At 45.7% G+C, this 13,815-nt stretch overlaps 1 protein-coding gene across 7 annotated transcripts in view; it reads right to left on the bottom strand.

The window, feature by feature from the left end:
- The window catches only part of KMT2C (lysine methyltransferase 2C), a 325,549-nt gene that overhangs the window by 67,560 nt on the left and 244,174 nt on the right, over positions 1-13,815 (bottom strand). For all 7 annotated transcript variants that reach the window (XM_069729749.1, XM_069729752.1, XM_069729750.1 and 4 more), the window contains one exon: positions 1,379-1,457. In XM_069729749.1, coding sequence (XP_069585850.1) covers positions 1,379-1,457 — 79 coding nt within the window. The remainder of the gene's footprint in view (positions 1-1,378; positions 1,458-13,815) is intronic.

Raw genomic sequence — 13,815 nt, 5'->3', positions numbered from 1 at the left:
TGCGAGCGCATCGTCGAACTACGGAGGGTGAGTATATGTTTTTTTTAATTATTTTTAACATTGGATCTTTTTACTACTGACGCTGCATAGCCAGCATCAATAGTAAAAAGTTGGGGGCACACAGGGTTAATAGCAGCGGTAACGATACCCACGGCATAGCGCGGTACGTTACCGCTAGCATTAACCCTGTGTGAGCGGTGACTGGAGGGGAGTATGCGGGCGCCGGGCACTGACTGCGGAGAGTATGGCGCGGGCGTCGGGCACTGACTGCAGGGGAGTAGAAAGGGACTAATCGAACTGTGCCCGTCGCTGATTGGTCGCGGCAGTCAAGACAGGCAGCTGGCGAGACCAATCAGCGACGCGGGATTTCCGTGACGGAAGTTGCAGACAGAAAGACAGAAGTACCCCTTAGATAATATATTTTATATACATATATATATTTTATATATATATATATATATATATATATATATATATATTTTATATATATTTTACATCTATCTATATCCATCTATATCTATATATATATATAATATATATTAATAGATATAGATAGATATAGATAGATAGATATATATATATATATATATATATAGATAGATAGAGAGAGAGATATAGATAAGACATAATGCGCTGAACTGCGAATGAACTAGTGCTTTTGGATGCTTACTAGTGAGTGGTTAAGGTTTTCAATTACAATATTTGCTATAATTTAATTTTTTCATTTTTTTCCCTGCTAGTAAAGGAATGGAAAGCCTATTGACATGGTCTTTTTCTCTCTAAAGTGCATGTTTGTCCTCCATAGATGGAGCAGTAATACCAATTACAGGTGACTGCCGGTTCTAGTTGGGGTTTAAATGATTTTTTAACTATACAAATTTGAAGAACTATCCCTAGATTAGGTCATCAACATGAGTAGGGTCCGACATCTGGCACCCACACCTGTGAGCGGTTATCGACAGCACTGAAAAGTGCAGCTCTGTTCACTGCCAAGAACTTCAGCTACCCTCCTGTTCTCTTCAATAGAAGCTGATCCGCAGCACCTGGGAGCGACCACTACACAATGAATGAAGCTGCGCTGCTCAGTGCCGTTCACTGTTTACATCCAGCCGAAGTGAACAACTGCTGATCAGTGGAGGGTGCCAGGTGTCAAAAAACTGCTTTAGAGGTCAGCAATTTTGGAATTTGAAAATTGTTCTTCAGGTAGAAGCAATAACATTCATAATGGAAATCTTAAGATGCTACAATATGGGTAACATAAGATGATAATGAACACCTGGGAAACAAATTATTCAATAACAGAATTTAAGTGAATTTTAACAATGCATCTGGATAAGGCATGCGACCATTTATTATCCACGCATCCATTCTACCTGACCTGTGAAATCCCTGGTGGAACAACGCTCTGGCCTTCAATATTTTGAGCAACAGGCATTTGCTGAGCCGTGAAAGGGAATCTGGTAGGAAAAAAAAAACATTTAAAAAAAAGTTTAAATTACAATAACATGATCTAATTCCATAAAGCGAACCTGTCGGCAGGATTGTGCTCAGCAACCTACAGACAGTGTCAGGTCAGCAACGTTATATTCATTAAAGTGATACCTTGTTTGGATCAGTCTTGTGGTTGTTGTTTCATCCTTATTTTCAGTTTTGAGTTAATGATATGTCCGTGCTTCGAGGTGGTCTGTGGTGTCTCCATGTGGTGCTCTCATTAGCTATTCATAATGCAGACTACTGACAGGTCACTGATCCCTCACTGCCCCCTAGTTTACATAATGAATATATATACATACTACAAAGAACCTTTCTGCAGGAAGGTGCCGCGCTGCAGCAAAATTACATTGCATGCTTAATTTGTAGTTAATAACTGTGCTTGAGGTTCTCCTGAAAAGTAATATAAAAAATCCATTTGAAAATGGTGCTCGCCTGAGAAGAAAAAATAAAAATAAATAAATTTTAACCCCTTCATGACCCAGCCTATTTTGACCTTAAAGACCTTGCCGTTTTTTGCAATTCTGACCAGTGTCCCTTTATGAGGTAATAACTCAGGAACGCTTCAACGGATCCTAGCGATTCTGAGATTGTTTTTTCGTGACATATTGGGCTTCATGTTAGTGGTAAATTTAGGTCAATAAATTCTGCGTTTATTTGTGATAAAAACGGAAATTTGGCGAAAATTTTGAAAATTTCGCAATTTTCACATTTTGAATTTTTATTCTGTTAAACCAGAGAGATATGTGACACAAAATAGTTAATAAATAACATTTCCCACATGTTTACTTTACATCAGCACAATTTTGGAAACAACATTTTTTTTTGTTAGGAAGTTATAAGGGTTAAAATTTGACCAGCGATTTGTCATTTTTACAACGAAATTTACAAAACCATTTTTTTTTAGGGACCACCTCACATTTGAAGTCAGTTTGAGGGGTCTATATGGCTGAAAATACCCAAAAGTGACACCATTCTAAAAACTGCACCCCTCAAGGTACTCAAAACCACATTCAAGAAGTTTATTAACCCTTCAGGTGCTTCACAGCAGCAGAAGCAACATGGAAGGAAAAAATGAACATTTAACTTTTTAGTCACAAAAATTATCTTTTAGCAACAATTTTTTTATTTTCCCAATGGTAAAAGGAGAAACTGAACCACGAAAGTTGTTGTCCAATTTGTCCTGAGTACGCTGATACCTCATATGTGGGGGTAAACCACGGTTTGGGCGCACGGCAGGGCTTGGAAGGGAAGGAGCGCCATTTGACTTTTTGAATCAAAAATTGGCTCCACTCTTTAGCGGACACCATGTCACGTTTGGAGAGCCCCCGTGTGCCTAAAAATTGGAGCTCCCCCACAAGTGACCCCATTTTGGAAACTAGACGCCCCAAGGAACTTATCTAGATGCATAGTGAGCACTTTGAACCCCCAGGTGCTTCACAAATTGATCCGTAAAAATGAAAAAGTACTTTTTTTTCACAAAAAAATTCTTTTAGCCTCAATTTTTTCATTTTCACATGGGCAACAGGATAAAATGGATGCTAAAATGTGTTGGGCAATTTCTCCTGAGTACACCAATACCTCACATGTGGGGGTAAACCACTGTTTGGGCACATGGTAAGGCTCGGAAGGGAAGGAGCGCCATTTGACTTTTTGAATGAAAAATTATTTCAATCATTAGCGGACACCATGTCACGTTTGGAGAGCCCCTGTGTGCCTAAACATTGGAGATCCCCCAGAAATGACACCATTTTGGAAACTAGACCCCCAAAGGAACTAATCTAGATGTGTGGTGAGGACTTTGAACCCCCAAGTGCTTCACAGAAGTTTATAACGCAGAGCCATGAAAAAAAAAAAAAAAATTTTTTTCTCAAACATGATCTTTTAGCCTGCAATTTTTTATTTTCCCAAGGGTAACAGGAGAAATTTGACCCCAAAAGTTGTTGTCCAGTTTCTCCTGAGTACGCTGATACCCCATATGTGGGGGTAAATCACTGTTTGGGCACATGCCGGGGCTCGGAAGTGAAGTAGTGACGTTTTGAAATGCAGACTTTGATGGAATGCTCCGTGGGCGTCACGTTGCGTTTGCAGAGCCCCTGATGTGGCTTAACAGTAGAAACCCCCCACAAGTGACCCCATTTTAGAAACTAGACCCCGAAAGGAACTTATCTAGATGTGTGGTGAGCACTTTGAACCCCCAAGTGCTTCATAGAAGTTTATAATGCAGAGCCGTGAAAATAATAAATACGTTTTCTTTCCTCAAAAATAATTATTTAGCCCAGAATTTTTTATTTTCCTAAGGGTTACAGGAGAAATTGGACCCCAAAAGTTGTTGTCCAGTTTCTCCTGAGTACGCTGATACCCCATGAGTGGGGGTAAACCACTGTTTGGGCACATGCCGAGGCTCGGAAGTGAAGTAGTGACGTTTTGAAATGCAGACTTTGATGGAATGCTCTGTGGGCGTCACGTTGCGTTTGCAGAGCCCCTGATGTGGCTTAACAGTAGAAACCCCCCACAAGTGACCCCATTTTGGAAACTAGACCCCGAAAGGAACTTATCTAGATGTGTGGTGAGCACTTTGAACCCCCAAGCGCTTCATAGAAGTTTATAATGCAGAGCCGTGAAAATAATAAATACGTTTTCTTTCCTCAAAAATAATTATTTAGCCCAGAATTTTTTATTTTCCCAAGGGTAACAGGAGAAATTTGACCCCAACATTTGTTGTCCAGTTTCTCCTGAGTACGGTGATACCCCATATGTGGGGGTAAACTACTGTTTGGGCACATGCCGGGGCTTGGAATTGAAGTAGTGACGTTTTGAAATGCAGACTTTGATGGAATGCTCTGCGGGCGTCACGTTGCGTTTGCAGAGCCCCTGATGTGCCTAAACAGTAGAAACCCCCCACAAGTGACCCCATTTTGGAAACTAGACCCCGAAAGGAACTTATCTAGATGTGTGGTGAGCACTTTGAACCCCCAAGTGCTTCATAGAAGTTTATAATGCAGAGCCGTGAAAATAATAAATACGTTTTCTTTCCTCAAAAATAATTATTTAGCCCAGAATTTTTTATTTTCCTAAGGGTTACAGGAGAAATTGGACCCCAAAAGTTGTTGTCCAGTTTCTCCTGAGTACGCCGATACCCCATGAGTGGGGGTAAACCACTGTTTGGGCACACGTCGGGGCTCAGAAGGGAAGTAGTGACTTTTGAAATGCAGACTTTGATGGAATGGTCTGCGGGTATAACGTTGCGTTTGCAGAGCCCCTGGTGTGCCTGAACAGTAGAAACCCCCACAAGTGACCCCATTTTAGAAACTAGACCGCCCAAGGAACTTATCTAGATATGTGGTGAGCACTTTGAACCCCCAAGTGCTTCACAGACGTTTACAACGCAGAGCCGTGAAAATAAAAAATCATTTTTCTTTCCTCAAAAATTATGTTTTAGCAAGCATTTTTTTAGATTCACAAGGGTAACAGGAGAAATTGGACCCCAGTAATTGTTGCGCAGTTTGTCCTGAGTATGCTGGTACCCCATATGTGGGGGTAAACCACTGTTTGGGCACACGTCAGGGCTCGGAAGTGAGGGAGCACCATTTGACTTTTTGAATACGAGATTGGCTGGAATCAATGGTGGCGCCATGTTGCGTTTGGAGACCCCTGATGTGCCTAAACAGTGGTAACCCCTCAATTCTACCTCCAACACTAACCCCAACACACCCCTAACTCTAATCCCAACTGTAGCCATAACCCTAATCACAACCCTAACCGCAACACACCCCTAACCACAACCCTAACCACAACACACCCCTAACCACAACCCTAATTCCAACCCTAACCCTAAGGCTATGTGCCCACGTTGCGGATTCGTGTGAGATATTTCCGCACCATTTTTGAAAAATCCACGGGTAAAAGGCACTGCGTTTTACCTGCGGATTTTCCGCGGATTTCCAGTGTTTTTTGTGCGGATTTCACCTGCGGATTCCTATTGAGGAACAGGTGTAAAACGCTGCGGAATCCGCACAAAGAATTGACATGCTGCGGAAAATACAACGCAGCGTTTCCGCGCGGTATTTTCCGCACCATGGGCACAGCGGATTTGGTTTTTCATATGTTTACATGGTACTGTAAACCTGATGGAACACTGCTGCGAATCCGCAGCGGCCAATCCGCAGCCAAATCCGCACAGTGTGCACATAGCCTAATTCTAAAGGTATGTGCACACGCTGCGGAAAACGCTGCGGATCCGCAGCAGTTTCCCATGAGTTTACAGTTCAATGTAAACCTACGGGAAACAAAAATCGCTGTACACATGCTGCGGAAAAACTGCACGGAAATGCAGCGGTTTACATTCCGCAGCATGTCACTTTGTGCGGATTCCGCAGCGGTTTTACAACTGCTCCAATAGAAAATCGCAGTTGTAAAACCGCAGTGAAATGCGCAGAAAAAAACGCGGTAAATCCGCCATAAATCCGCAGCGGTTTAGCACTGCGGATTTATCAAATCCGCAGCGGAAAAATCCGCAGAGGAACAGAATACGTGTGCACATACCGAAACCCTAACCCTAGCCCTAACCCTATTCTAACATTAGTGGAAAAAAAAATTTTCTTTATTTTTTTTATTGTCCCTACCTATGGGGGTGACAAAGGGGGGGGGGTCATTTATTATTTTTTTTATTTTGATCACTGAGATATAATCTATCTCAGTGATCAAAATGCACTTTGGAACGAATCTGCCGGCCGGCAGATTCGGCGGGCGCACTACGCATGCGCCCGCCATTTTGGAAGATGGCGGCGCCCAGGGAGAAGACGGACGGGACCCCGGCTGGATCGGTAAGTATGATGGGGTGGGGGGGACCACGGGGGGGGATCGGAGCATGGGGGGGGGGGGGGAGAATCGGAGCGCGGGAGGGGTGGAACGGAGAACGGGGGGCGTGGAACGGAGCACGGGGGGGTGGGGGGTGGAACGGAGCACCGGGGGGGTGGTGGATCGGAGCGCAGGGGGGGGGGGGGGTGGATCGGAGTGCAGGGGGGGTGATCGGAGCACGGGGGGGTGATTGGAGCACGGGGGGAGCGGACAAGAGCACGGGGGGGGAGCGGAGCACTGGACGGAGGGGAGCCGGAGCAGTGTACCGGCCAGATCGGGGGGCTGGGGGGGCGATCGGTGGGGTGGGGGCACATTAGTATTTCCAGCCATGGCCGATGATATTTCAGCATCGGCCATGGCTGGATTGTAATATTTCACCCGTTATAATAGGTGAAATATTACAAATCACTCTGATTGGCAGTTTCACTTTCAACAGCCAATCAGAGCGATCGTAGCCACGAGGGGGTGAAGCCACCCCCCCTGGGCTAAACTACCACTCCCCCTGTCCCTGCAGATCGGGTGAAATGGGAGTTAACCCTTTCACCCGGCCTGCAGGGACGCGATCTTTCCATGACGCCACATAGGCGTCATGGGTCGGAATGGCACCGACTTTCATGACGCCTACGTGGCGTCATGGGTCGGGAAGGGGTTAAAATGACACCTGCACAGTAGCAGCAGTTAATGGTGCATATAGAGGTGATCTGATAGCTAATATTGTGCATGCACTGGCGGCTCCATCTTGCTAGAGAATAAAAAAAATATTTCCTCCTCCAAGATGGCGCTGTCTGTGCAGTAGCAGCTCTCGGCGATCGCTAATAGCTGCTACTACGCTATGGCGCCATCTTGGAGGAGGAATTTTTCTTCTGCTTTAGCAAGATGGCACCGCCAGTGCATGCACAATAACAGCTATCAGATCACCTCTATATACACAGATAGCTGTTACTGCGCAGGCGCCACTTTAAAATTGATGTTTTTTTTTTTTTTTTTTTAACTCCTCAGGAAAACCTCGAGCATAGTTAACTACACATTAAACATGCGATTATGCTGCAGCGCAGGTGCCATGGCTGCAGGTGTTTTTTTTTTTTTTTGCAGTATGTACATATATTCATTATGTAAACTAGGGGGCAGGTCAGTGAGGGATCAGTGACCAGTCAGCAGTCTGCATTACGAATAGCTAATGAGAGCACCACAAAGGACCTCCCCCACAGGCCGCCCCGGAGCATGGGCATATCGTAAACTCAAAACTGAAAATTTCTGTGTACTCACCGTAAAATCCTTTTCTCCGAGCCATTCATTGGGGGACACAGACCGTGGGTGTATGCTGCTGCCACTAGGAGGCTGACACTAAGTGATACAAAGAAAGTTAGCTCCTCCCCTGCAGTATACACCCTCCTGCTGGCTCTCAGCTAACCAGTTTGGTGCAAAAGCAGTAGGAGATCAATAACATATGAGCGTATAGCATGTCATATTATATATGAGAGTATAGCATGTCAAATTATAAAAACAAGCACACGCAAATAACAGGGTGGGAGCGGTGTCCCCCAATGAATGGCTCAGAGAAAATCATTTTACGGTGAGTACACAAAAATCTTTGTTTCTCCTTCGCCTCATTGGGGGACACAGACCATGGGACGTCCCAAAGCAGTCCCTGGGTGGGGACAACAATAGATCAGTCCCTGTGTAACCGCTACTTACAAGTGCACCACCGCGGCCTGCAGAGTCCGCCTGCCCAGACTCGCATCTGTGGAAGTGTGGGAATTATAGTGCTTCAAGAATGCATGCGGACTGCACGAATCCGCAAGCTTGCAGTCGTGCTTGCTGACGTCTGGTGCCTAGAGCCCTCAGACAAGGAAATAGGCTGACATCTAGCACGGAAGGACTCCTGGATGGTGAAACGAATCCACCAGTCTAACATGGCTGATGAAAAGGCTAAACCCTTCCTGTGACCGTCAGGAAGCCATCTTCTTACCGTCGGGAAGCCAAAATAAAGTGTCCAACCTTCGGAAGGATGCCGTCCTCGGTACGTACCTACTCGGAGCACTCACTTCGTCCAGATTATGGATAACCCATTTCGTTTCCCGGATAGTAAAGTCTGTCCGGATCAAAAAAAGGAGTCTACTGCAAGATCCCCAGGACCATTAAGGTCCCAAAGATCTAACGGTATGCGGTAGGGAAGAACCACAGGTGAAGACTCCCTGCGAGGAAGTCCATATTTGCAGTTTTGTTGCAATAAGAAGTAAAAATACTAGTACCGCAAGTGAGAAATCCTGACATGGTCAGTGCGGGTCTCCCAAGATCACAGGGCCCTTCCTGCTTCCACTCTAGGGATATGTACTGCCGAGATCACCGAAAGATAGATCTCGGCCCATCAGAGAGTGTGCGGTATTTCGACCATTGCGCTTGACTGTGGGTACCTGCTAGATGATTGACGTATGGCACAGCCATGGCATTATCCAATTGAAGTCAGATGGGGTAACCCGCCTGAAGGCAATGGACCTGCTGTAGGATTAGCCGTACCGTTCGGATCCCCAGAGCAATGATCGGGAGAAGACTGGCATTGGTATTCACTAATAACCATTGGACTAGGAGAAGGCCCTGGATGAGGAAGGAGCTCAGAAATTACCCTTTGAAAGCCTGATTGACTTAATGAAAACGAGGGGAGCAAAGGAAACTGCTTCCATTGTCGTCACCATTTTTCCTCAGAACCCTCCTAGCGAATCGAATGAACTGAGGGGATGAGTGATCAAGTGCGCAAGCTCCCTGTTGAAGGGCCACGAACTTGGCTCGAGAGAGAATTACCATCCTTGTTGTGCAGGATCATCCTCAAAATTGATCTGCTGGGCTGGAAATGAGGAAAACTTGTCTAAGTTTAGCTGCCAGCCCAGGTAAGAGGGTATCGCAAGTGATATAGACGACTCAGCGTAGTCCTGGAAGAGCGGCTAGAAAGTCGACCAAATAGGGCAGGACGACCATGCTTCTAGGGTGCAAGAGGAACATGACAACCGCCATGACCCTTGCGAACACTCTGGGTGCGGTAGCCAGGCCGAAGGGCAAGGTCGTGACTTGAAAAGAAAGGCGAAGGGATTATTGTAGAGAGGGAACATAGGAATGTGAGGGTAAGAATCCCGAATGTCGATGGATGCCAGAAACTCCACTTTTTTCTGTTGAAGTAATGGCTGAGCGGAGGAACTCCATCAGAAAAAGGAGGACCTTCTTAAAGATTGTTAGAAGTTTGAGGTCCAGGATTGGTCGTACTTTTCATTCCCCCTTTTTGGAACCAAGGTCCCTTAGATCTAGACTGTCCTGGACAACCCTTCCACTGCTGGTTGGGTCAGTAGAAAAAAATACGATCCCTTGTTAGTCTCCCGCTCAGAAGTTTTGATTGGCCAGCTGTACTGTCTTCGGGGAAAGGTTACTTGTGTGAATCGAATTAGTTAAGGTCTCTGACCAGGAGACTATTGCTCAAGCAACACATGTGGCGGCTAAGGAAGGGTAGAGCGCTGAACCCGAAGCCACAAGACTGAACGAACAAGATTTGCTGGCCGACAGGCCGTGGTATTTTTAATTGATGATACATCGGGCAGGGATGCTGGTAGGTATACCACAAGAAATTCTACCTGGTTAGTCTGCCAAGTGGCAGAATGCGGGGCTGCATTCAGCAGGTCAGGAAAAAAACCATCTCTTGCCATCGTCGCTCTCTTGACGGTGCTGAGTAGAAAATTAGGAACCCTCGATCCACCATCCTCTTAACAGGGAAGTGAAGAGGAATCGTCCGCCTTCTTGCAACATAGTGCAACCGCTAAATAGTGGTGATGCAAAGGGGGGTGCTCGGACGCCAAAAAGGGGTGCCTCTGTACATCCCCAGAGTTAAGGTCCCCGGGTGGACAGGGCAGGGTGTCCGGCGTTAGGCCTGGATGCAGAAGAGGATACATGGAGTCAACACTCCATGTGCTCGTCTGTTGATGGTGTGGGGAGATCAGTGCTTTTTAAAGGACCTGTCGCCCTTAAAAATCAGACCAGGTATGGCATCCCACGTAGAGGCTTCTGTCCAGTGAATCGCTCGTCAATTTGGTTGATGATATAAATAGGGGAGTCCATCCTTTTCTGAAGCTCTGGCAATCCAAGGCAATATCCGATCCATATTCAGAGCCTTGTTGTCAGCAAATCATTGGGGAGAGAGATCAGGAAATGAAACTTCCGTTTTCTAGATGCCTGTACGTTTCTTGACGCTTGTACGTTTCTAGAATACTTGCGGCCCCTGCTAGCCGACGGATCCCATGTCGGAGAGGGACCATGTATATCGGTCCTGCGATCACTCTGAGCCACAGAGGGTTCACGAAGGAATTCAATCTCTTGGTCAGAGAAACCATGGATTGCGGTTAGTGACAAAGGGGGACTAGGTACTCTGGGATAAACTGGGATCAGCGGCGGAGGGGGCTTCTGAGCTCATTTAGGGTGACAGGCATCGGATTGATCATGTGCCCTTAAGACCAGTGAATACTGGTCGTGTGCCTTTAAGACCAGGCAATATTGGTCGCGCGCCTTTAAGACTAGGGAATACTGGTCGTGTGCCATTAACCCCTTCATGACCCAGCATATTTTGACCTTAAAGACCTGGCCGTTTTTTTGTAATTCTGACCAGTGTCCCTTTATGAGGTAATAACTCAGGAATGCTTCAATGGATCCTAGCGGTTCTGAGATTGTTTTTTGTGACATATTGGGCTTCATGCTAGTGGTAAATTTAGGTCGATAATTTTTGCGTTTATTTGTGAAAAAAATGGAAATTTGGCTAAAATTTTGTAAATTTTGCAATTTTCAAATTTTTAATTTTTATTCTGTTAATCGAGAGAGTTATGTGACACAAAATAGTTAATAAATAATATTACCCACATGTCTACTTTACATCAGCACAATTTTGGAACCAAAATTCTTTTTTGCTAGGAAGTTATAAGGGTTAAAATTTGACCAGCGATTTCTCATTTTTACAGCAAAATTTACAAAACCATTTTTTTTAGGGACCACCTCACATTTGAAGTCAGTTTGAGGGGTCTATATGGCTGAAAATACCCAAAAGTGACAGCATTCTAAAAAATGCACCCCTTAAGGTGCTCAAAACCACATTCAAGAAGTTTATTAACCCTTCAGGTGCTTCACAGCAGCAGAAGCAACATGGAAGGAAAAAATGAACATTCAACTTTTTAGTCACAAAAATGATGTTTTAGCAACAATTTTTTTATTTTCCCAAGGGTAAAAAGAGAAAATTTGTCCTGAGTACCCCATATGTGGGGGGGAACCACTGTTTGGGCGCACGACAGGGCTCAGAAGGGAAGGAGCGCCATTTGACTTTTTGAATGAAAAATTAGCTCCAATCATTTGCTGACACCATGTCGCGTTTGGAGAGCCCCTGTGTGCCTTCCCCACATGTGACCCCATTTTGGAAACTAGACCTCCCAAGGAACTAATCTAGATGTGTGGTGACCACTTTAAACCCTCAAGTGCTTCACAGAAGTTTATAACGCAGAGCCATGAAAATCATAAATCATTTTTCTTTCCTCAAAAATTATTTTTTAGCCCACAATTTTTTTATTTTCACAAGAGTAACAGGAGAAATTGGACCCCAAAAGTTGTTGTCCAGTTTGTCCTGAGTACGCTGATACCCTATATGTGGGGGGAACCACTGTTTGGGCACACGTCGGGGCTTGGAAGGGAAGTAGTGACTTTTGAAATGCAGACTTTGATGGAATGGTCTGCGGGCGTCACGTTGCGTTTGCAGAGCCCCTGAGGTGCCTAAACAGTAGAAACCCCCCACAAGTGACCCCTCTATGGAAACTAGATGCCCCCAATGAACTTATCTAGATATGTGGTGAGCACTTTGAACCCCCAAGTGCTTCACAGAAGTTTACAACGCACAGCCATGAAAATAAAAAATCACGTTTCTTTTCTCAAAAATGATGTTTTAAGCAAGCAATTTTTTATTTTCACAAGAGTAACAGGAGAAATTGGACCCCAATAATTGTTGCCCAGTTTGTCCTGAGTATGCTGGTACCCCATATGTGGGGGTAAACCACTGTTTGGTTTTTGAATGCAAGATTGACTGGAATCAATGGTGGCGCCATGTTGCGTTTGGAGACCCCTGATGTGCCTAAACAGTGGAAACCCCTCAATTCTAACTCCAACACTAACCCCAACACACTCCTATCCCTAATCCCAACTCTAGCCATAACCCTAATCACAACCCTAACCCCAACACACCCCTAACCACAACCCTAACCCCAACACACCCCTAACCCTAATCCCAACCCTAACCACAACACACCCCTAACCCTAACCATAACCACAGCCTAATCTTAACCCTATTTCCAACCCTAGCCCTAATTCCAACTCTAACCCTAAGGCTATGTGCCCACGTTGAGGATTCGTGTGAGATTTTTCCGCACCATTTTTGAAAAATCCGCAGGTAAAAGGCACTGCATTTTACCTGCGGATTTACCGGGGATTTCCAGTGTTTTTTGTGCGGATTTCACCTGTGGATTCCTATTGAGGAACAGGTGTAAAACGCTGCGGAATCCGCACAAAGAATTGACATGCTGCGGAAAATACCACACAGCGTTTCCGCGTGGTATTTTCCGCACCATGGGCACAGCGGATTTGGTTTTCCATAGGTTTACATGGTACTGTAAACCTGATGGAAAACTGCTACGAATCCGCAGCGGCCAATCCGCTGCGGATCCGCAGCCAAATCTGCTGCAGATCCGCAGCCAAATCCGCACCGTGTGCACAAAGCCTAATTCTAACCCTAACCCTAGTTCTAACCCTAATTCTAGCCGTAACCCAAACCCTAAGGCCAGGTTCACATTGCGCTAGCAGCAGCCCGTTCAGCACATACGCTAACGGGCTGCTGCTAGCGCAAGTGCCGACGTTTACATCGCGCTAGCGCAGATAGAGCATCTGCCAGCTCTATCTGCGTTAGCAGTGACGGACCCGGAAACGCTGCAGCCCGCGTCTCCGGGTCCATCACTCAATGACGGCACATCCCTAGCATACACCCATTGTGGGCGTGCGCTAGTGATGCGTCCGACATTGCTGTCAATGGCGGCCATAACGGACTACGTTACACCGCGTTTATGCCATGGTGTAACGTAGTCCGTCTAACGGACTGCTTAGACGCAGTGTGAACTAACCCTAACGGATCAAAGGAAAAAAAAATCTTTATTTTATTTTTGTCCCTACCTATGGGGGTGATAAAGGGGGGGTTTATTATTTTTTTTATTTTGATCGCTGTGATAGAACCGGACAGCGGGGGGGGGGTGGAGGGGGTATGGGATCCGGACAGCGGGGGGAGCGGACAGGAGGACGGAGGGGAGCGGAGGACAGGAAATGACATGACAGAGGGGAGGTGATCGGTGGCGGTGGCACATCGTGATCTCCAGCCATGGCTGATGCTATTGCAGCATCGGCCATGGC

This window comes from Ranitomeya imitator, chromosome 6 (assembly GCF_032444005.1).
Source record: "Ranitomeya imitator isolate aRanImi1 chromosome 6, aRanImi1.pri, whole genome shotgun sequence".
NCBI classification, from domain to species: domain Eukaryota; kingdom Metazoa; phylum Chordata; class Amphibia; order Anura; family Dendrobatidae; genus Ranitomeya; species Ranitomeya imitator.
Note: the sequence above shows the minus strand (reverse complement) of the source record. Positions and strands in the feature narration are given on the sequence as shown.